General features: G+C 38.2%; 1 protein-coding gene across 1 annotated transcript; it reads right to left on the bottom strand.

Annotated features, from left to right (window-relative positions):
• Window positions 1-21,784, bottom strand: ada (adenosine deaminase). Its single transcript, XM_085444998.1, has 11 exons — window positions 21,644-21,784; window positions 15,253-15,314; window positions 13,516-13,638; window positions 11,915-12,058; window positions 11,712-11,827; window positions 9,189-9,313; window positions 5,218-5,289; window positions 3,631-3,732; window positions 2,553-2,620; window positions 2,323-2,452; window positions 1-1,296 (listed from the first exon to the last, which is right to left on the bottom strand). The coding sequence occupies exons 1-11, from the start codon at window positions 21,782-21,784 to the stop codon at window positions 1,192-1,194; spliced, it is 1,188 nt and encodes a 395-aa protein (XP_085301124.1). The 3' UTR covers window positions 1-1,191.
• Window positions 21,785-24,941: the final 3,157 nt, after the last annotated feature.

Genomic DNA, 24,941 nt, shown 5'->3' on the forward strand with positions numbered 1-24,941 from the left:
AAAAGGCTATTTTCGTTTAAACAATGGACATAGACGCTTGCAGTAAAGTTTAAAATATATGGCTGAATATAAAATTTTACATACAAAACGTTCACAAGTGATCAATGTGTCGTACTCGGGCCACGCGGCGTATGTCCGTACGAGAGTCAAACTCCTCCCACACTTTTGCGAACGTGTCTGGAGTAAACGGCTGCAGAATTAAAGCACATTGAAATCGGATGATTCTTTTTGATTCACCCTGTATATCCAAAGTTCTGATATAACACAATATGTTTCATTCTATATTTTTGGACACAGCAGGGGACCCTGACTATGTCCAAAACAAGCACCCATAACTAACACATTAAAGCTATGCAAATACTAAGTATGATTAAAAAGAAATCTGGGATCCGGCCCATAAAAATCCAAAAAACCCAAGTGTACATTTGGGTATTCTTCCTTTCAAGGTTATCTTCTTCTGCATCTCTTTACCACTTCCAGCACAGCTGCTGTTTTTAGATTCCTTCATAGACATCTTATTCTGTCCCCTTGTCTTCCTACCACTGCAGTATATGCTCCTCCTACAGCTTCCAGTGTTTTCCTAAGCCAACTGAGAGACAATCTGGTGTTTCCTGAATCTGCCTGAACCACCTCAGTGAGATCTGTTCAATGCAAAAGAGTAGCTCCACCATGAATGAGCTCCTCTCCCTGTCATTTTAGAGTTAGCCCAGACACCTTCAATTAGATTTTCATTTTACGAGGCAGATGAAGCCACAGGGAGCCAATTCTGGTAACCAGGGCTGGTTTTGAGTGAAGATTTTGTGTTTTTTGTGTTAAAAAAAATAAATCTTCTGTGCCTTTAATGCCACGTGTGCCATCACAGCTGATGTTTTCTCTCTGTTGGAGGTCTGTGGTGAAAGTCACAAGCGTACACAATGGGCCTTCTATGGAACAATATAAAAATAGCAGTGGTGCTGGAAGCGATCTAGAGATGTGCAAGAAGGGGAAAAAAAAAAAAAAAAAAAAAAAAGCACAGCCAAATTTAAATTATGTATAGTTTCTGATTTTTGTATATCTGATGTAATATTCTGTGTATGTTGTTTGTTGGGTTACAAATGACTAAAAACATGTTCCACTGCATCACATGGAAGATTAAGGTCTCAGAGTGATTTGTCCCTGCTTTAGGTTTCTCCTCAGAATTACTGGTCAGGGTTAAAAGGCAGTGCTCTGGATCATCTCATAGGCCTCATTGAGTGTTTTAAGCAGCTCTTCCTTTTCCTTGGCAGGTAGAAAGCTTGACTGTGCAGAGCAAATGTTCTGTAAGACACAAGACAGATTTCACATTGAGCTGGGGAATTAACTTTTAGGGAATGGTTCAGGAATCTGGGAACTTAGTCACACTCTCATCAACAGTAAGCAGTCAGCTAGAAGTTTCATACTCATGTATGTGCAGTGAATATAGAGGTACAGGAGAAAAACAGTGTCTTGTGCATCTTCAAATTCATATACAGATGTTATATGATAAATGCACAGAAATATATGGAGCTACTGAAGCATTAATCTTTAAAACACAATTTGCATTTGCTAGTTTTGCAATAAATGTCCTGAATCAGCAAAGATTGATGAGATGAGATTGATGAAGGCAGAAACGATGCAGAATGCTGCAGCTTACTGCTTAATGGCACTGTTGTGCTTTTGAATACTTATGCTTGCTTATCATATATAAAATAAAAAACTAAATGTAACTCCACAATTGGTGACTTTGGACCAGAGTTTCTGTGAATCCTGGTGCAATATGGCATGAAAAGACACCTGTCATACTCCCAGTGATGACAGGCATTCTCTTGTCACTGTTCCCGGTCAGGAAATAGTCTGGCAATTAATCCTCCAGTAAAATCAAAATGTGCCCTTTTTACATTATGTTAGTCTTTATTTAACCACAATGTTGCAATTACTGAGCTTTATAGCTCATATTCGTTACCTCTATAGAGCTATGCTAGCTGTTTCCTGGATGTAGCTTCACAATCTGCTATAAAGATTAAATGAGCATTGATCTAAGTTCGCTCTTGGAAAAAAGCCAATTAAAATGTCAGTGTCACCATCCTTTTAATAAGCTCTTGGAAAATTATTCCAAACCTGGTGGAACTTGGATGTGAAGCTCAATTGGTGCGTCTGAGGCTCTTCGGTGAACAGTGGATTATTTCTCCATGGAAGGTTTGGTCCCTGCTTCAATTAACGATGCAATATACCTTGCAATTACACCCCCTGCCTTCTTTTCAAACCATATTCAAATGAATTCTTCCTGTGAACTACTGCTATGATTATTCATGCATTTGATCTCACCAGTCGTTTGAATTCCTCCTCGGTGAATCCCATGTGTTGGTGTGCTGTCTGGTAGTCGTGATGCAGGTTGGAGTTAAAGATCAGAGGGTCATCTGTGTTCAGAGAGTAGTTAGCTTTGTCTTTCATGAACCTGCACGAAAGAAATAGTACGAAAATGAATAGATGCCCAAAGTTAGTTAATATTTAAATAAAATAATTGAAATTTTTTTATAAAAAAAACAGAAACTGACGTGATGACGGGGTGTGTGGTGAAGTCTGCGTTGCAGGCACCTGTTAGCTTACTCGAAATAGGACACGTCTGCAATCAGAACAGCAAAGGCAAAACTGAGAGGCCAAAATATTCCGGTCTTTTTTTTTCTAATTCAATTCAATTTTATTTATATAGCGCCAAATCACGACAAAGGTCGCCTCAATGCTTCCCTGATTCTCCTTACAACAAAAGGATGTAAACACAAGATGAGGTGTTTCTAAAACACCTTTTTCACAGTAGACATTTTGACTTGTGGCAGGAAAAGCACACTTGGAATTAATGATGCCATAGATCCCTTAAGTGCCGCACTAAGGCATCAGAGACTACTCCAAGGTCTTTTCTTTTTATTCTGTACCTCCTTAACTCCTCAAAACTTCTCAAAGGATGTCTTCATTCCTAAACTACATCTGAAGGACGGAGGAGAGAGGAACTTCTTGCAAGAGCTAAAATTGAGGATCCGCAGCTATATACTTTGCAGAAATCTTCTTACCCATGACGTATAAAAGAGCCATGACATAGAGCTGGTATATATGTAGCTGAAGCACTCTAAAGATAAGGTTTCTTTGTGTTCATATGTTGTTTCATTTATTTAAGATGATCAACTGCATGAAAAGGACACAAATATTGTGTCCTTGTCACATTCTGCCATGTTGTGAATTTATCTAAAGGCAGTATGCCTAAATATATAAACCATCATCAACAGCTGACATCTGAGACCAGAAAATACAGCTGGAGGCTACAGCAAAACAATAAACAGAGCTCTATGAGAATGTCTGATTTTATAAAGTGTCTCTTCCACTTGCAGGAAAGGATACAAGGAATTGACAAAGAGGCAAACATCAAATTCTCCACTAGGGGTCAGTGTATCACTGTCGCTAAGTAGATACTTAGTAGCCCTCCAGTCCACTTATCAATGTAATTATCTAGTAGAACAATCTCATTTCCTGTCTGTAATGAGCAATATGATCAAAGAGCAAAGTACATTTAATAGATTAGATAACTTTGCGTATGATTCATATTTATAATGAAAATGCTGAGAATTTCACACAGTTCTTTACCTCAAAGTGCATGTTTTGAGCCAGCAGTTTTTTGTACAGGTCGTCGTCCTCCAGAGTGCGGTAACCGTGTCCAACACGTTCAGCTTTCAGCACTTCCACAGCCTAAATTTGAAACAGAAATTCATAACATAGAGGTGAAAGGTTATAAAGTGTAGAAAATTGCACATGTCAGCAGTGCCTTCAAGCTATTTCTGGAGGCACATTCAGATGTTATGCCATAGCTGAACTGTCAGTTTAAAGGATGGGTTCTTTAGAGAGCAGCCGTTTTATTTTAGTCAGACATAAAGTGGTTATGCACTACAGAAGTTTGGATGGACATTAAAAAATAAGCACAGTATGTAGACCTATATTGGGTTCTTAAGTATACCCTTGTAGGCCCCACAGGAGTTTGAATGAACCATGCCGCTGCCAGTCAGCAACAGCTGCGAAGGATGCAGTCCGTGTTACCAGGTAGATGTTTAGACAACATCAAACGAAACTGAGAACACTTCTGTAGCTTCAGTGTAGGGTGAGCGGCAGATGTGTGACCCAAAGTGAGCATTTGAGGAAAGTTTGCTCTATTTAAATATCTTGTCTACGCAGTAAGAATGTGCACAGATCTAAATAGAGGGGCAGGGTTTTGTACAATAACTTATAACGAGTAATAACGAGTTACTGCATGATTAGTGACAGCAGCTGTGACACTTTATTTCGACTGGTACTTCTACTCATTTTGAGCACTTTCTGCTACATCTCTCATTCGCACAAATTCATGCAGTGCTTTTATCTATACCTCAATGCTTTTATCTATCATTCACACACACTCACACGATGGATGTGTCAGGGACAACATAAGGCTCAGTATCACAGTGATCCAAGAAAACTGATCCCCTGACTTTCTGATTGACAGACAACCTATTCTACCACATGAGCCGCAGTCGCCCAACAGTCTACAGTTAGTGTTGCATAATTTATTTCAGTTATACTCCAATGATAATGAACCAGCTATCGAAGAAGTTGTGCTAAAATTTGTCTGCTCTCTGCTGGAGGAAAGGGGCCCTCTCAGGGTTGGCCGTGGGTGTGCCTCACATGTTTGTTATGTTGTTGGACCTTCACATGTCCGTTGTTGTGTCGTCCTTTACCCATATATAGTATTTACTCAGTGTTAAATGTATTCTTTTACCAGGCTTCAAATGGGCAACACTAAATATAAAACACTTATTTTATTGACATGCCCGCCCTTTTTGTTGTCACTGTGTGGCTTGATCGTTTAGTTTACAGGTATTTTAGGATATATAAACACTAACATGACTCCACCACCTCACTCAGAAATGTCTCATAGTTGAGCTGCTTACTTCCTTAAAATGCACACAGTACGTATGGAGCAATTTAAAGGCACTCCCAATTTGTTTTCACACCAACCTTCAGCTGGGCTACAGCGGACATAGAGCTATGCTCTTCTTGTTTTCTTTGGACCTCTGCCCTTAATTCTGTTGTTAACATGTGGCTTGACTGTTTTGTTTAAACGTGCTTTTACGGACGGTTAAACAATCAGTAGGCTGCACCAGCCTGTTCACAAATGTCTCAAGTTACTGTTGAACAGCTCACCTCCTTCACCACAGAGGCCGGCCCCACCTCGCCAGCATGAACTGTCCTGTGGATCCCACAGCGTACTGCTTCCTGGGAACAAAATCAATCATGAAACGCAGCAGCAATCAAAGAGCTCAGCCAAACATTTGGTTTCCACATCTGTAATGTGTACCACTGACTTGAGTGCCGTTTATAATGTAGACAGGTTCTTGTACACACTTATTCTGGCAGAAGTGAAAACTTTAATAAACGTTCCCCCAGTGGGTACACATTGAAATAAAAATGAATGTTTAATTTGTCATCGAAGTAAACTAAATATAGAGATGGCATTACTCTGGTTTGAACATCTGGTTTCATTTTAGCATCTACAACCTCTGGCACACCGAGTGTGTCCTGCTTAATCAGCTCATACTGCATGCATCTAATGATCACATATGAAGATAACCTTCAATATTAGGGAGGACTTTGTTCTGTCAGCTCTGGTACTCGTTAATAATTAACGTACAGTGTGGGGGCTTGTATATACACATTTCACAGCAGATAGTGATAAATACTGCTCGTCATAAAGAGATGTTAGAAAAACAATGTCTCTCTAAAGGAAAAACAAAGAATGACAAAAATGTAACAAATAAAATGTATGCAATGAATACAATGTAAACTGTAGATTTACTTAATGCACATACAGTTGCACTGAAAGGTTTTCTGTGAATTATTCTAGTGCTTAACGATTGTACACCACATATCTTCACTCAGAGTTTGAGACACAAAGTTTTAGTTATTTGGGGTTGTCTGAAATAAAAATTCTGTATACAGGGTTGGAAAATACAAACAAAACCCCTTAGATTATTATGCCAGAAGTTTGTTGGAAGCGTTTGGTCAACATGAGCATTCTTAGGTACTTTTAACAAAATTTGGGTATTATTAGTTGTACTAGATGCATTTGTATGTGTTTGTCAGTCCAATGAGTGTGGTAAAACAAGCCCAGCTGTATTTGATCACGAGCATTAACAGAAATTTGAGAGGCCTTGGCCTCAAGAAGTTAGTCAGGTTTTTTTTTTCTGGATGTTGTGCAATGACTCCAAAGAAAAAGAACAGCTCACAGAAATCACTGCAAGCCCAAACATTCATATCCAAGACGAGTGCATGCAACTTTCAGCTGCAACTGTGTTATTTACCTATCTATACGCACATATACGCATGCAGGCTGTTTACCTTACACTGAATAACATTACAGAAATGCTTCAGTCATTCAGATGGTATTGTACTTTCTGTTGATGCTTAATGCATAATGAGCCAGCCAACAAAATCCATGCAACATCTGCAGATGCTGCACTGGAATTGCACAACATGGTTTACAACTAGCTTATGAATTACTTTCATTGACGCACAAGCCGAGGCAGTGACTGAAAGGAATTTTTTTCATGCTCACAGATGAAAGTTCATGTAGTGTTTTCTTATACTATTACTACATCAACACGTTGTGTTTGGGGGGGTATTAATATTAAAACAGCAGCTTAGTAAATGATTCAAGTATCCAGTGAGGACAAGTTTTAGGCTAAACTCATTATTTACTGTAATGTTTAACTGCACATGACTCAAAAAGACTTCAAGGGTTTGAAATTGTGATTCTTTTTGAGGTACCCATTAGTTATTAATAATTTCTAGTGTTATTTCCCCCCAGACTTTTGTGTTTTCATGCCTTAGTCTTTGCTAGTCATTTGTGTTTTTAGATTCTTACTTTGAAGTTTTTATGATTTTCTTCTTTTTTTCTGCCTCTGCAATCGAATGCCCTCATTTGTTTCACGTGTGTTTAATTGTTCCTACCTACTTCTCATTTAAAGGTTGTTTAAAGGTTGCTGCTGTGAAGTTCCCACTCTCTGGAGGAACTTCTCAGAAAAGCTCAAAATATTTGACGTAACTCATCATAATGTGTTTGAACTGCTGTCATCAGATGACACAGGATATGAAGGCACTGCTGTGCACATTTTCTGAATGTCTGTCTTTTTGTTTAGCCTTCCCTATTTATATTTTGTTTTATTTATTTTGTATATAACGTTTATACCTTAAAGGGTACTGCACTTCATTTCTTAGTGTGCAATGCCAATAAAGAGATTCTGATTCTGATTTCTAATCACCACCAAGTTTGTTTTTCCTGCCTTTCCAATTTTTGTATTCTATTTGCCAGATTTTTGCTACAGTTTCTCTCCTGTGCATCACTGACAGTAACAACAGAATACCAAAACAAACGACCACAGTCAGATCTCTTTAGGAGTATTTAGCTCTATTATTATTATTGCTACTCTTTTGTTTTCATACTAAAAAAGTATGAAATACAAATTATGATATGATACCTACCCATGCTGGTAATCATAACCCCTCCTGTCTTTCAGAATGTAATTAATGTAAAATTGATGTAATTAACTGATGTAAAATATCCAGCACTTCAGTGCATTAAGTGATTAATCTACTTCCTTCATTAAGGTCTGACAGGGAAAACTGATTACTTACTGTGGTGTTCCCAGAATTAATCAATACTGGCTGGCAGAAAAAGAAATTGGATTTTTCTGACAAGCTTCACTGCATAAGAGGAAATTGGTTTGGGGAAATTAGATTTTTCTCCCATATTTGCTGGATAGAGATATGCATCAGTACATAAATTCTCTATATAGTGGTCTATGCCAGTAAATAAATACAACTTTCTCACTGAGAACATTTACTCTGCGGCTGTACTTAGCTGCAGCGTCAAAAGAAAACTAGGATTATGATAAAATACACAATCTAAATTACATTTTACTGTGTGCTCCTCTAAATATGCAACTAAAATTGGTGATAGTTAAAAGGGCAGAGAAAATCATAGTGATCAATTCTAAGGAGAGCGTCTTTATCATATATTGCAACCAGGGCCAATAGTTTGAGACATTTTACCTATAACCAGAAGAAGAAGGCAAACTCAGGGCATTACCAAAGAAAAACAGATTATATGTCAATCTGTCCTACAGCTGTCAGGATATTTCAGCAGACCAGCAAATAGACTAACGATGTCATAAAGCCCCCATTCCATAGAAGTTATACACCAATTAAATCCACAATGATTACACGCCCACAGTGATATTGCTAAAACATTAATGCAAAGTGTAAACATAACCACGATCACCCGCTTAGTTAAGTGTCTGTGCATGCTCGAGCTTGCTAACTAGGAACTACGATCAAGGCTGTCAGGCATCTTATTAGGTAAATTGTTGTAAAACAAAAATATTGTACCAGCTGAAGTTTTTACCATATATTTCTGTGAGATGATAAAGTCTTTATTCCAGTCTGACTTAGAAATACATTTGCACCAAACCAATTTCTTAAAAAGTACTAAAAACATTTAAAATGTGCAAAAATGTTTACATCCGGTGGTGCTAGAGGAAAAGTCGGGGCATGACCAAAATAGCATCTGAGAAGCATTTTCTCCTAAATCTGTATGTAAGACATCTTACCATGTAAGGAATGAACATCATTCACTGACAGTGTTGCATTAAAATGCAGGTCAATAGAATTTATCCTTTAGGGACCATTTATTTTAAGGTTCCCAAAAGGATTTCATGGTAATGCATCCAACGGTTATGAATTTTGACTGTGGAAAATTACGATCCCACAAACGTCTCTCTCCATGCAGCTGTAAAATAAAGCTTCCAATACTCTAAGGATGCCTGAAAGTTAATGATGCAAAAAAAAGCAGCTATATTTATCTGGCCGTAGCCACTCGGAGTATGACAGACTCTACGACTGTAAAGGTGTTTTTTTTAAAGGTATTGTAGTTAGGCATTTCTTTTTAGATTTTACAACTGTAAAGGTATTTTTATGACCTCAAAAATGACATAATACTTTATTGTTACAGCTGAAGGGGGTGAGGCTGGATTATATGGCATTGTTGTGAAACAAAGACAATTTAAAGTTCCTTCTGATGGATGATGTTCATCATACTGGTGTTTCAACAAGCTCACCTCATAGGCCTCCTTGTGTTCAGGATTGGCTTCACAGTTGAGAGACTCATCACCTGCCAAATCAATGGCAACCACTCCCTCATCCTTATATTTCTTACACAGCTCCACAACATCCTTTGACCAGCCTGGAGAATTTAAAACATACATGTGTTACCAAACAGCTTGGTCCTGCTAACTGATAGCACACATGCTAAATGATACATAAATGTGACGACATGATTAATCTTCTTTTATGACAAGTTCAAGACAACTTTAATGAACATTCATAACTGTATTCACCTGGCTGATAATAACAGAGGTTTTGTTCTTAATGAAACAGTCTGTAAAGTCAATGTGAAACCAGTGCCAGCAACATGTGACCTTTGTAACCTTTGAACATACAAACGTGGTTGCTCCATGCTGATCTCCTGGTTTTATTATTATTGCAAAAACACTGTTTCTTATCTAATGTTCAGCACGAAAGCAATAAAGTGTTTCCTCAACTTGGCGCGTCACATCCTGTCTGTTATTACTTCACTCATATCTATTCTACTTTTACATAAATCCAAAGTTACGTAAGTACGCACTGTAACGTGTTTAAGCATAAACTACTCTACCTGCATGCAACAGCTGGTAATGCATCTGTATTTGCTGTCTAAACCATAACAAATTCAGATGTCCCGTTCAAAAAGTCACAAATGAAAATAAAATGTAAACAGCTTCAGCCTGTTTTTGTGAGACTTGTACTAGAAAATGCACGATGGCAGATATGAGTTTCACTTGGCGGTTATACCGGAAACAGCTGCAGGAACGGAGTAGAGCAAAGGACACATCTCTACGATCAGTGCTGCTGCTGCTAACGGTAACTGCTCATGTTACCTCAGTTAGAATTACTGATACAGCAGTTTGAAGTGTGTACTTGTGCAGATACTAGCAGCACTCGTTAGCCCTCTCCTGTGAAAGCTGTGGATCTTTAATGCTTTTTTTTTTTTTTTTTAATATAATCTTTGATGTTTTCTTGCCTCTAAATACAAGTAATATTGTTATTTTCTTTGATGGCCAAAAACCTCAACAAATGTTCAGTGATCAAATCCTTCTGAGGATTAATCCTAATTACTTTGGAGCTATTTAATCAATAACCACTGAGAGAAAATACCAAAACCTGAGGCTTTCTCATTACCCTCAGATATCCTTTTAAGTGCTAATTAGGGAACGTTTATCTATGATCATCAGTTCCTCCATTTTCTTAACGGTTTATCAAATTCAGTAATAGTAGGTGACTGGAGCCTATCTCAGCTGTCAAGGAGTGACAGAACACCCTGCACATGTTACTGGTTTATCACAGCTTGTGACTGATGTAGAAAAATGAATAGTTTACAAACTGTGGGTCTCCAGTTATACCTAAATACTACACCACAAAAACTGTGATGTTTTGAGTACCCCTGGTCTTTTTCAGACAGTAATGCCCATAACATCACCACACTAAATCACACGCTGTTTGTAACATGATTCTGGGACGTATAAATGGGTCACAGGATAGAGAGTATGTCTGCTGACACTGGGCCAAGGGTGAGGTAGATGATGCTGACACAGAGGGATGGACTACCATCTACACATACAGCTAATTTAGAATGACCAAATAACCTGACTGTGGGAAAAGTTAAGCACCTGAATCACCCAGTGAGGCCACTATATCAGCTGATATTAGCTACTTGTTGATGTATTAGTATTACTATTAATGACAGCCAATAAATAAAATAATAAAGCAAAGCAGACATGGGAACCACCCTTAGTTTGTCTGCCAGAAGGGAATTCTGTAGCTTCCTTGTGTGTAGCACATTTATATTGCACATTTAGTACACCACAAACTTATCAGCTAACCAGGCAGAGCCAAGCAGAATAAATAAGTAATCCAGGTCTTTTAAAAATATATTTACACTGCACTGTCATTTTTCTAAGATCTTTGTAAAACCTCGTAAACGTCTACACAAATTTTAGGGAAATCTGTCAATATATTGTGTATCTGAGAGGAGAAAATATTGGCTCATATATTCGATTTTTAAATAACCAAATAGTGGCAAATCCACTATCATTCAGGCTCTGAACGATAGTGGATTTGCCACATGCAAACTCCTCACAGAAAGGCTCCATCCACCTAGATGGTTTGTCCTCAGAAACCTCTGGATGTGAGTGCAGTGCTAACCATCAGCTGAACTAACACAGTCACGTTAGCAATTTCATTTTATGAGCTCAAAATGCTTTTAAAACAGTCCATCAGACATTCATACAGTGCTCATTGGAGACCAACAATTTGTAGCATATTCATTTGAAAGAAATACGAAAGGTTTGCATATCTATATCTATCTATATCTATATAGTATAAATTAAGTTAGCATGTTGTGTTTTTCTGTGGCGCTTGTGTTCATTTTATTTTTATTTTCTAAAAACAATAACTGAGGCAGTGGCTAAGGCAGAACACAGTACAGCAAGAAACCTTATCTCACAAGGTTGTGTGAGCAGACAGGAGCATGAACAGTTCATTACTTGGCATGTGGCGCATGCAGCATAGAATGGACCTGGCTTTGATTTTGAACTCTCTCTCCCCCTCGCTGAGGCCCTCGTTAACCAGTCTCACCACCTCATCTGGGCTCAGGTCGCCCCTGAGCAAAGACAACAAGAAACGTTCCAGTAAATGAATCAGAAGTTTATTTGATCCTTTATTTGAGCTGTGCAAACCAAATACCTACTCTTCCTGGTTCCATGGAATTGGCTTCACTCCACTGTTAGCTAGAAGATGTGGGCTGTATCTAACTTCAACATAAATCACTCCTTCTTTGGCTTTGTCTTCAACAAACTCACGGGCTATCCTTTTAATGGCCTCTCGGTCTCCACTGAGAATTGAAACAGAAAAACACAGAATAAATTAAAATGCCCATTAGCTCTGATAAGCTTATCTCAATGATAAAAAAAAAAGCAAAAGCACTGGCCACTCCTAACCAGCTATCTATACATTACTGTCTTTCACAATGCGCAGTATAAGCATTTCTAGGAGTTAGCTCAAGTGTTATTGATATGATCTATGATACGGGACGTATTTTTTTGCTGATTGACTTATAATCTGTATTAGATTAAATTCGCTGACACTGACAACTATTCCATGTTGTGCATAATGATCCTCTCGGCTTTCTTCTACAATTTAAAACCAGGTGAAATAAGCAAAACGTTTTTATCATTTACACTGACATGTTAAATTATGTACAAATTCTTCCAAGTGATCTCACCTTATTGAAATTATGTTTAATACTTGGTGTTGACACACTGTAGGAGATCCAGTGCACATTGGAGAAGCATAAGTACAAGGACTTTAAGGACCCCAAAATGTTGAATGCCCTTTCTGACACAATGTCAAAGGAATTTGTTTCTCCTCCTGGGATCAATCCAGGGAGTCTCGTTTGTTAGGGGAATTTGTAAAACACTTTCTTTTCAGATGAAATAGTTTCATAATTTTCTGCATGACAATACAATACTTTCATTCTGGGCGAATACTGAGAGAATTAGAGCTTTCCCTCTTTTCCAGCAGCACGTTTTCACTTGCACATCATGTGACTGCAAACAACGCTGCTTCCAGCATTTACAATGAAAGCGAAAGCTCATTGACCAGCCTTGAATGCATGTTCTGCAGTGTCCTCACAGTAACCCCCTCAGAACACACACACAGCCTCATCACTGCCAAGCTCATACAACAATTCGGCCTAAGCTCAACTCAGCCTAGCAGGTTCCCTGTGTTGTTGAAGCTGTCCTGGCTTTAAGCGCCTTGATTCAGAAGAGTCCATTCAGCACAACTGCATGAAGCATTCCAGACATTATACAGACCGTCATTGTTGAATTCTTTTATGGCCATTGAACATTTGAAGGCCTGTACTCGGTCTTTTTAAATGTTTGAGGCCAGTTACTGCGGGAACTAAATATAAGACAGAGTGACACTGGAAAGGAACCGAGAACAACTTCACTCTAGTTTTAATTTGGCTGCTGAAGTGGAACTTGAGCTCTGTAATGTGTTCCTCTTCTGTATGTCTGACATTTAAAATCAACCCCCTGTCATGGTGCACAATTATATTGCATAATCCTGCCAGGTCAGTATCATCAGTCACAGCTATACCACACATCCTGATTTCAAAGACTTTGGATGCACTATGACTGTAGTAGCTACATAATAGGGAAATCTGTCATGTCAGTGTGATAACAAACTGCTTAACTAGGCTATTAGTAACTCGTTCTTTGCACCCAGGGTCAGCTGATCAAGAGGGAAACACCTTAGCTAAGTATGCAACTGAAATGTGGCACTTACGCAATTACGTGCATATACTCGTTGAACTTTTCCAAGAAACTAGTGAGGGTGCCAGGCTTTTCCACAATGATCCTCTTCTTCATCTCCTCCACAGTATTCACAGGCAGAGTTTTACCACGCATCCTAACATAGGGCAAAAAAAGGAAATAGAAAAATGTAAAAACTGCATTGAAATGTAAGCATTTAATTTTACCCTTTATAAATGTTTTTTAACTGAGTTGTGTACTTTGTTTAAAAGAAATTTGGAACAGCAGTAATTTGTGTGACATAAACCACTAAAAATCGGAATAAAAACATTTGACTGTTTTGGTGACTGATATTCATCACCCAAGCCTTCTGAGATGGAGTATATTGCTATTTTGCCAAATCAAATGAGATGAGAACTACCTGACTAGGAACAAATGGTAGACAAATGTCATAAAAAATATAGCTTGTACATAAAGGAAGCTTGTAGCCTCCTGAAATAAAATGTAAAGCCACTGCATAAGTGACTTAAACCTCCACTCTTTCAAACTGCCAGCAGTTGGCTCTTCTGGTTGGAATTTAAAATTTTCAAAGTAGTTAAGATTCAGGGCACGGCTACCTTGTGTGTTTGATGTCAGTGAGTATGAGCCTCTAACAATAAAGCTAAGAAATTACCAATTTTGCTCTGCACTTATTCTCTTGGAAAATAACACAACTGCTGCCGTAGCATTTTTTTCATAAATGAATCTACACTAGGCATGTCACCAGAACTAATCTTTTGATATTACAATTTTTAAGGAACAACGCAGACAGTGTCAGCAGCGTATGTACCGAGGCTCACATTGTTCAGAATTGACATGGACAGCATACACCTGCCAATGTTTTTGTAATACCCTTACATGCTGAAGAAGAAAAATGCCCACAAGCCACTGCAAAAACTACACTAGAAAGATGGCGACTAGAGAGCAGCTCTGACAATAACTCCACCCTGACTCACTGATAAGAAAGGAAGTTACAGACAGGCATATGTTTTCCTCAAATACAAGTTACCTCTTTTTTGAGACAGCAGGCAGTGACATGATGAAATCAACTATGCTCCATGTTTGCAACGGCTAATGCTCACGCTAATATAATGCAATTAACATTATACCAGAGGTGGGCAACTCCAGGCCTCAAGGGCTGGTGTCCTGCAGGTTTTAGATGTGTCTTTGATCCAACACAGCTGATTCAAATGGCTAAATGACCTCCTCAACATGTCTTGAAGTTCTCCAGAGGCTTAGTAATGAACTAATCATGTGATTCAGGTGTGTTGAGCCAGGGTGAGATCTAAAACCTGCAGGACACCGGCCCTTGAGGTCTAGAGTTGCTCACCCCTGCATTACACCGTGCAGTAATGTTAGAAGGCGACTCGACAGCCATCCTAATTTCAGTCTGTGGCCTGTCAACAAAATATAATGTTAAGATTTTTACTCAATGGTCTACCTTGACCATATCAGTGATTTAAAACTACTTTCTAATAAAGGAGTTTATTTTCACCAATAAAAACGATATCAAGAGTCAGTGATTTTGGTACTATGTAAAAAACATTCTGGCATCCTAGTTCACGCTCCATATTACAATTTCCCAGAGCATAATTCCTAATGGGCCAAATGCCTTTTGAAAATAAAGCCGGAGAATTTCTTTTGGCCTGTATCATCCAAAATACCTGCCATGACAGTTAATATCTAAACGTCCATAATAAAAAACTAATACAATTTAAATATATTAACTCACTGGGCAACATCCATAATGGTCTGCACCCTGATGGCTCCATCCAGGTGCACATGCAGCTCAACCTGTGAATGAGAAAGTTTGTTACCAAATAAACTGATTATCAAAAATACTTCCACGCAGAAACCTGGTGGAGTTTATAGAAGACAAATATGATGTCAGTGGAGCAGCAAGCAAGAGCAGGGGTGTGTTGCAATTCTGTGATTTGGCTGCAGCCCATCGTGAATGCAGTATGCATGACAGAGCAACAAGTGGTGAAAAGGCCAGCAGTGCCAACGAAGGGTCACAATAAGTATTCTGGCTCTCCTTCCATCGCTGTGAGTGCTGATTTTTCCAACCAGATGACAAATGATAAATCTCTGCCCCTCCCTTAACAGCTGAGACCTTGGTTGTCACAGCGAGGTTCAAATGAAAATTTTCCTACCACAGACATTTAATTCTAACCTCTGGTTAGAAGTGATGATGAGCAAAGAACTAGGCAAGGTTATTGAAACTTGTTTCAATAGAAGTTTAATCTTTTTATTGCATTAATCAACTGGTTAATATGCTTTAATCCGCTTCTGATTGAGCAGTGGGAACCGACACAGGACACTGTTTTTGCCAAAGCTTAAAATTAGAGAAACTTGGGACAGTTTAGGACATTATCTGAAGATGAGGTAGGGTGAAGGCAGAACACATGGTAACCACATGCACACTGTGATTATTAGCACTAATCTCACATTGGCTGTATTCTCATGTGCGCCTCCATCAGTGTTTACAAAGGTTTATGCTGCAGTGCACATGTAAAAAAAAAAAAAGCTCATGTTTTTATTGCTCTGAAGCAAGCAGGGCTCAGTGGGAAAAGCTGATGTACTCACTTTCATGCTCCAAAATCATCAAATTCTGACAGCTGGAATGTTTATTCACCATTTTTTGCTTCTTTAGAAATTGATATTTCACATTAAATAAATATTATAGAGAAAAGTGTCAGGCTCTGAAAAGACTTATTAAACCCTGGACAGCTGAATTTAAGAGCGCCGGGATTTCTGATGTCCTACTGTTTCCCTGGAAAATGCCAGATGTTGTGGGTTTGCATCTTTTACACCTGGAAAAGCTTGGCTTCATCCCATATGGTTGAAACCATGTTTCCAACATAAAAGGGAATTCAAAGGCTTGATGTCACTGGCACCTGTTAAAGGATGGGTTTGGAAATATGGCAAATCTCTGTGCGGTTTTCTAAATAATTTTTCATATCAGAACTTTCAATAATAACAATGAATAGAAATGATTTAATTGGAGCTGTTAAAATACAGATCTGCAATATCCTATCTGTAGCTCTGCGCTTGACAGAAAGAGGCTTTATGCATTATTAAATGAAGTTATGTCGGTTAAGTGGAGCCACACAACCTTCTTATCATACTTCTGTCTAAGAACAAGCCTAAGCTGTGAGTAATGTTAAAAACAACATCAGCACAGTATTTCCATTGCATCAAATGTTCTGAATTTGAGTGTGCTGCCATGCTGGCCTGTGAAACTTGTGACAGAACCATGAAATCCCAATTTTATGGAAAGATTACAAAGTCTGTCTTTGTCTATTGATCACTTTAGAAAAATGAGTAACACTACTCAGTTTTCAGTAACTCTGGTACTTTGAAGGCTCCAGATTAAAGTTCATAAATTAACTCAGACAGAAAATTAGCAACTATTAATACTTACAAGTTGCTTAAAGTGTTTCACATTATTAGCTTCCAGCTCTACATGTACAGCTTTATGTTTTTTTCCTGTTTTATATTGTCATGCCAAAACATAATAAATAACAATATAACCACCAAATGCCATCATGTATTATATATACATGAACGGGGCAGGGATGGCTCGGTAGGTAGAGTGGTTGCCCCATGATCGGAAGGTCGGGGGTTCGAATCCACTGAATGGCTACTCTGAGGTATCCCTGAGCAAGGTACCGTCCCTACACACTGCTGCCTGAGCACCTGCTTAGTGGCTGCCCACTGAGTGAATGGGTCAAATGCAGAGGAAAAACAAGTAATTTCCCCATGGGGATCAATAAAGTATGCATTATTATTATTAATACATATTTTCCTCTTTTTTGTATAGTACGCATGACTTTGAAAGTTAGCATGAAGCTGAAAGTTTTTACATAAGAGTTTTGTTAGATAGATATGCAGGTATTTCTGCTGCAATCATGGTGTCAGACTCCTCAGAGCAGGTGTGTCACCCATCAAAGAAGAAACTGAAAATTTAAAAAGTTTCAACCACTTAACTGTATAACTGCATAGAAATTCCCAAATATGAGATGAATTAAGTATTTCTCACTATGATCTGTTTCCGCCTGCAAAAGATCTTCAATGACACAACCTTGCACTTTTTGAAAAGACTGAAAGGACTTTTTTCAGAGTCCAGTAATATCCTATTGAAACACAACAACTTAGTAGAAAATTGCTAGTTGGAGCAAGATTTGCTTCTATTACATGAACTGTCTACACAGCTCCGTAGCTGCATCCTTTTTGGTGTGACAATGGTAACCAAAGAGCAGATGTTTCTATCCAAATGTTCACCACAGAAATGCGTGTGCATCTTTGAGGTTGTTGATGTCCCTTGCCTACAACACCACACAAAAGCCGAGCGTGTCAGCAATATTGCATCCACATGGCTGATGCAGACAGGAGACAGCTGGGTAATCAAGTTCAAGTTCAGGGATTTCTTTCTTTCAGGAAAATAGCAGTTCCTCTAGCACATTGTGTGCCTTATACAAACCAGTGTCACAAACAAGCTGTTTGTGAAGCTGCTTTTTAAGAAAATGACCACTTATCTACTCTGTAATTATTAGGCAATCCTAAAATAGGAAGTTAAAAAGAGGTTTGGACAGGATTCCAGTTGGGTCTATTTTGAAGCAACATTTGACTTCTGTCATCGCACAAAACTTTATGTTTCTATTTGCCTTAGCACGTTTAATGTGATGCAGCTGTGCAGCATTAAAACATAACAGAAGCTCAATGAGAGCACAGTATTCAGTCTTACTGAAACGCTTTCACAGATTTCTGCTATTTTATAGATGAAGCAAATATTGTGTGATCAACAAAAATAATCAATCAGTGGTGATCATTTGCTACTTTGCATTACAGGATTGTACATTGAATATGTTTGGTTTAGAACAGGTGGTCTGATAAAATAAGACATGCAAAGATACATCATGACACTAAACATTTTGCATGTGTTATGAGCCATTTCTTTAAGAAATGAATTATTACATTAGCAGACACCAGACCTAAGACAGCAAAGAAACCCGCTGAAACTAGTCTGACCAAACTTCCTGAAATTTTAAGCACCAGTCTGCAGAAAAAGTAATGTGAAAATTTGTCATAACAGTACTGTTCAACACTCATAGCTTATTCTTTGTTGACATTGGCTGTATTTCAGCTTTATGTGATTGGAGTTAATTATTGGAAATACATATGTCAGGTTGCCAAATATGACACTATGCATAGATTAAATTCTTGGACCCAGGAACATGAAGACAACATTTCTCCCATTTATTTTTTTCACTCTCATTTAGATGTGATGTGCAACTACTGAAACTTTAATCCAGATCCAGAACTTCCAGGTTGGGCCAAACATCGAATTAAACTCTTTTTGAGTAATCCAACTAAGCAACAAAACAAGTCATGTAGCCTCATAGGTGGAGTTAATTCGCTTAACACAACCATAGTTTAGCAAACACAACCCAATGATCACATACCGCACTAATCCTGAACTACAGCACTGTGATGCATTCAGCATATACAGTAAAACCTGTTTGGTGAACCGGTGACAGTTGTTGCTGCACACAATGAGCTCTTCAACTGCATATTAGTGTGTAATGAGATTATCTCTTCCAGCAGCCACCGCACCCTGAGGTTAGGTTATCTCCATTTACAAATTTTTCACAAGCCAACATCACGTGCAGAGGTGGGACCAAGTCATTGTTTTGCAAGTCTCAAGTAAGTCTCAAGTCTTTATCCTCAAGTCTCAAGTCAAGTCTCAAGTAATGTCAGGCAAGTCAGAGTCGAGTCTCAAGTCACTGGTGTAAAAGTCCGAGTCAAGTCACAAGTCTGAAACTTTGAATTTCAAGTCCTTTCGAGTCTTTAAAAAAAAAAAAAAAAACGAAAAAAAGAATGTTGCAGTTATATGCTAAATGTAAATATTAGACCATGTAATTTTAAAATCTGTGTTTTTCTCAACACATGACAAAATAGTGAACTTAGAAAATATACACAAATTGTGAAATTGCACCTCTTTAAAATGCAGCTGAATTAAACCTAGCTCCAAGAATAATTTTCACAGTTCACAGTTCTGAGATAAGCTGCATGTTATTCTTGGATGCGGTTGTAGGACCGGCTTTAAAATCGCATGACAAAAATATCATACACATTAAAAAAAACTGCATCACCAACGTAGCCTGGACAACATTTGCTAGTTAGATGAAGTCAGCTATCTCATCGTAGCATATTTATATGCATATTTATAATCATACAGTTCTTGGAGTGAGTGCATACACTCATGAAGTTTAGTAACTTCAGGTCACTGCAACAAGCCCAGGTACAGTTTACCGACGGATGGGTGCAGGACCTTGAAATGCACCGTGTAGAACGAAAGACCATCGTACGAACAAAGGTAAGTTTACCAGTCTCACAAATCGTCTTCATAAATACACATTCGTTAACCGTTTATTAATAGGACCTTTGAGCTCAACGGTAATTAATTAGTAGTGGAAATAATTTCTGGTACCCGTCACAGAAATGTAGCAGTGACAATAATACTGTATGCTGTAATCGTACTGTGCAATTAGTGATACAAAACAACTGTTTTATCCTGTGAATAAAAGTATATGTTTTTGTTAATGTACCATAATAACAGAAGCGAAACGCAATATTGTGTCAGGACAATTTACTATTTATGCACAATAAATAAAGGAGCATAGCGCGACAATTTCTGTTCAGTGCCAGACTTGCTTGTAACCTATATCACCAATTATGTTATGAAAATGACGTATTAACTACTAAAAAACACTGACCTTCGTGTAAATGCTTGGAGCAGACTAACCTGTGAGCTGGAGTGTTCTGGGACGTTATATTTGGTCTTTGAATGGCTGCAATCCAGGCCATCCGTCGCGTCTTTGTTACTTCGGAAACATGGCTCGAACAATTTCTCTTCAACGACGTAATCCGATAACAACCGATCTCTTTACCTGTCGGCTTCTCGTGGCTGTCATGCGACCGGCTATTGCAGTTAATAATACAACAGCTTCTTGACATTTTTGTGTTTCTTTTTATCGCTGTGTGACTGATTTTAATTGAAAGCCTGCGTGCGCTAGTACCTCTTGCCACGAGTTCCCAGAATCCTTTGCAGTTCTACCCGTGAATGACGTCACATTTTCAATCTCTATATAATATGCATGTTAAATTTTATATTTGGGGTAAAATATCAAGTCTTTTCAAGTAAACCGGTTCAAGTCCAATTCAAGTCCCAAGTCATTGGTGTAAAAGTCCAAGTCAAGTCACAAGTCTTAGAACATTTTTTCAAGTCAAGTCTAAAGTCATAAAATTAATGACTCGAGTCTGACTCGAGTCCAAGTCATGTGACTCGAGTCCACACCTCTGATCACGTGACCTCAACACTACATGGCAACAGAACCCACATCTTTTTCTCTGCTTCTAAGAAGGTAACAGGTTTCAGGCTCCAAAGGGCACCAATATACACTTCTTGCCTGTGTGCCTGATTTGCATGTCAAACTGTCTGACTAATAAACGTTTATTTGACTGTTAAACTTTGTTATGGTCATCGGTTGTCAGTATCATCCCTTTAAAAGTATTATTGATAAGCTATATCAGGAAAATAATGTAAAAGTTGTGTTTCGTTTGTTTATTATTCAGCGAGGATAGAATCCGGCGCATTAAGCCTTTTATGCCACGAGCGGACATTAATTCATAAATTTTTAACTGCCACGATCAAGTTTTGAGACCTTCCCCAATTTCTTTGCTTTGCGGCAAAAAAGCATTGAAATGAAAGGTGCTGCACACGGCTCCTTTCATTCATACAACAGGTTTTGTCCGTTTAAAGGAGGGTAGCCAAATTTCAAACTCCAAGCAAGAAAAATAAAGTTTTTCCGTGTTTGAGTGCGGGTATTACGACAGCAGGAAGGAAGTTGGGTTTTTTTTTTTAAAAGTTAAACTTTATTTTATGTTTAATTTTTAAACCTTTCTTTTGAGTCCTTTTTTGTCGAGGGGGTTCTCACAATAGGGTTCCCAAACAGTGTCAAAGCAGGCGTACCGGGCGTAAAACCATGGAAAATTGAAAAAGAAACCGCTTGAATTATTAAAGCTCACACTACAGTGAGCCGGCTGAGCTGTGAACGTACCTTCGGCTTGCTGAATACTACTTGTTCAGATGAGCGATCGGCCATCGTAGAGAAAGCGTTGTGGCTGAGCCTGCTGGTGTACAGAGAGCTGACGAGTGGAGAACCGAAGCTTATCGCCGCTCGCCTTGCTATTATATGCATGACTCAGGGACACGCCTTCTTTCCCCTCCCAAATGCAAAAAGCAGCGCCAAGAGGCTGTTTTTTGCTGGACTACAAAGTGAGAAGTGATGGTGTGCAGATCAGCAACAGGCTGTGCGCTTTAGTGTGCATTAAACATGCGTAGCCTTAACAACAGCGAGCAGAAGGATTAATGGCTCTGTTGTCTGTGGCAGCAGCTTTGCACCCATGTGATGGGAGCTTTGTAGCCATCTAATTGGCCTAATAATATGAAACCAGCGATTTCGTTTGCATTTATTCAAATCTCTGATCACCGACCCCAGAAAAGAACAATAATCACAAACAAAAATATTAATTTTGTTGCAATAAACTTCACTTTGGAGCTTTTAAAAGAATCCGTTTACCTCAAAGACCATTGGCCTACTTCAAATGCTTCAAATAGCTGGCCGTGGAAAGTGCACAACCTCCTAATCCCAACAACAGGTTAGACTCTTTTTCTGTCAGCATTAAAAGTGTTGAACTCAGACCTGAATTAAGGGCTGAAACCGGTGTAGTTTATCTTTAGGTTTTAGTTGGGAAACAATAATAATGGCACCATATGGCAGTGGGAAGCATTATTTTTGTATTTTCAGATTTCATATCACAGAGATAAAATGGTTAGACTTTTAACCAGCTGGTCCCAGTTTCTCATACCACTTACAAAAAATGTAAAAAGCACATTCGCAGCTTTGGTTTCCATCATCTGCAGCTATAAAGACATCATGTTTCTCTTGAAATGTTTATCACTAATCTGCATCTCTGAGGCTGCTGTTTTCGCATTTAAAAACAACTTCACATAGATGCAGAATTACTGCAATGTCATTTCTGTCTGCAGAAAGCAGGCAACTGGTTAACCAATCTATAAGTTATGCAATGCAGTGACGCAAAGAAGCTGTTTGAATAACTGTTTAACACATAACTGTAACTGATGCACTATTAAATAAAGTTAAATAAAATTTGAATAAAAGGTATGTGAATAAAAACCTCTGGATCAGATCACAGTTCTAGTCCATTTTGATCAACATTTGACTGCATGGAAGCCCCCGGGTCAGTAACACTGCAGCATCAAGCCTCTCTTTAATCTGTTGTTGGATGTTACACACAACATTACAACTGCTTGATGCCTCTGCTGTATCATGTATCATATAATTTGCTTCCTTTTGCATTTTTTTTTATATATAACTGAAAGAAATATATATTACTGCATGCATTATTGCTGCATTATTCTACAATAAACATGCAATATTATTTGCATTTGGAAGGAAAACGTTAAAGCTTTATTAAACACATTGTTTTCCACCAATTTTAATGTAATATAATAATTAGTTGAGTGAGATTTATAGAAACCTGCCTAAAGGAAAAACATCTCTGTGTGTATGGCGGAGGTGTGACATGTGAGCATTATAACAGGATGCGATGGTGAATTCTAATGAAGAGGATCAACCTTATGTGAATTCAATGAAGCAGAAAATGAATTGTTATGTAAGAGTACAAAAACCTGTTTTAGGTGATGCTCAAATTGCAATAATATTTCTGCCTAATCAAAACTTTTTGTCATCTGCTTTGACAACACTTTATAAAAACCGTACTTTCTTTTTTACACAAAGAACATTTTGGTCCATGGGAATCTAAACACAGTGAGCACATCCTCTTTTAACTTGAGTCCAAACAGCTGTGAACAGAATGTCAAACTTGCGTGCTATATTTTCAATCTGCTTTGGCAGCAGATTTTGCATTTTAACCAATGCTGACCTCCCCTGAAATCAGCCCAATCATCATTGCCAGTCACATGTGACCACTCTCCACTTAGTTTCTACTTTCAATCCACAGAAGCCTTCTGTTTGCTGCCAAAAAAACACTAAAATGATTCATAATAGTGACATTTCTGTATGAGCCCCTTGTTCTTTTTCTATTATAAATTATCAGCATTTTTGTTATGAGATAGTAATTCAGTTTTCTTTGCTGAGGTTTTGAATATCCTGCTTCCAATTAAACGGGCCAGAAGAATTTTATTTGTGAGGCCTAAAGCTGGAAAATTAGATTTGAGCAGCTCCAGAGTCCTTCTTTGTCCAGATAATCTGTCCGTCTTGCTGTGAGCAGTTTTCTCAAGAACCTTTTTATCACTGAAAACCAGTGGTGGAGGAAGTGGCTATCCCCGTCCTTTATGTAATACTTCAAGTAAAAATACTAATGCAACAAGTACTCAAAGCCATACACTAACAATGTTACTTCATTAAAAACAACTGTAGAATGATCAGAAATTGTACTTATCATTTTCATTAAAAAAAAAGGTTATACAGATATGTATTTAAGCAATACTGGAGTTACTTTGTTATATCCACCCGTGCTGAAGACACAGTTTCTGTTTAAAGCCTCTTCAAGACCGAGCGTACACAGAGGTTCCTCTCTTCACTTCCTAGCATCAACAAGTGGTTGTAGCTCAGAGCAATCCTACAATTTTTCATCAACAAAGAATCCATTTTCAATTTAAAAAACATTCCACTGAGCCAGTGTGAAAAAATATCTGAGTGCCTCCCTTCACTCTTTTCCTCTTCCATAAATAAGTCTCCATTACATGCTTATTAGCATGTAAACAGTGCAGCATTTAATAAAGACAAGGAAGATTGTGCAAGAACTGGACTGACTCTTGGTTAACACAAGTCTGACATGTTAACTGTTAACAGCTGTTAGCTCATCTGCCCCATTAATGTAGAGACAATGGCATCATGTTTTAAAAAAGCTGCACTACAGATGTGAAACTATAAATCTGATGTCTTTAACAGAGAGTTTTTTCTAAGGCCTTACACATGAAGCTTTTTTTAGCGAGGTCGATTAGAAAATGTTTTGAAAAGCCTTTTGTGCAGGCACAGGAGAAATGAGAGAAAAACATGCATGGTCGACAGTTCCCATTTCCTTTTTTATCTTCTTATTATCATCATAAGAAACAGAGAAGTCTTTGTCTTAAAGAATAAACAAATATTCATATCGAAAGAAAGAGGCTACACATATCTTAAATATTTGCTTTTTGTTGCTCCTTGTAGGATATCAAAAAGGACAAGTTTGCTTTGATGTTTGACAAATACAGTAATGTTGGAAATGGTACATGTCATTTTAATCAATGAGATTCAGACATGCCGTTAA

Source organism: Copadichromis virginalis, linkage group LG20 (assembly GCF_057382275.1).
Source record: "Copadichromis virginalis isolate Kocher_CV1m ecotype Utaka linkage group LG20, C_Virginalis_male_GT1.1, whole genome shotgun sequence".
NCBI classification, from domain to species: Eukaryota; Metazoa; Chordata; class Actinopteri; order Cichliformes; family Cichlidae; genus Copadichromis; species Copadichromis virginalis.

Bases quoted from the DNA above. Each gene is read 5' to 3' on its own strand.
- ada (XM_085444998.1), bottom strand. From the start codon at position 21,784: ATGCATATAATAGCAAGGCGAGCGGCGATAAGCTTCGGTTCTCCACTC. The intron at 5,290-9,188 runs GTGAGCTTGTTG...TTTTGTTCCCAG, and splicing joins AACACAAGGAGGCCTATGAG to GAAGCAGTACGCTGTGGGAT. The intron at 2,453-2,552 runs GTCAGTTTCTGT...TCTTTCGTGCAG, and splicing joins ACCACACACCCCGTCATCAC to GTTCATGAAAGACAAAGCTA.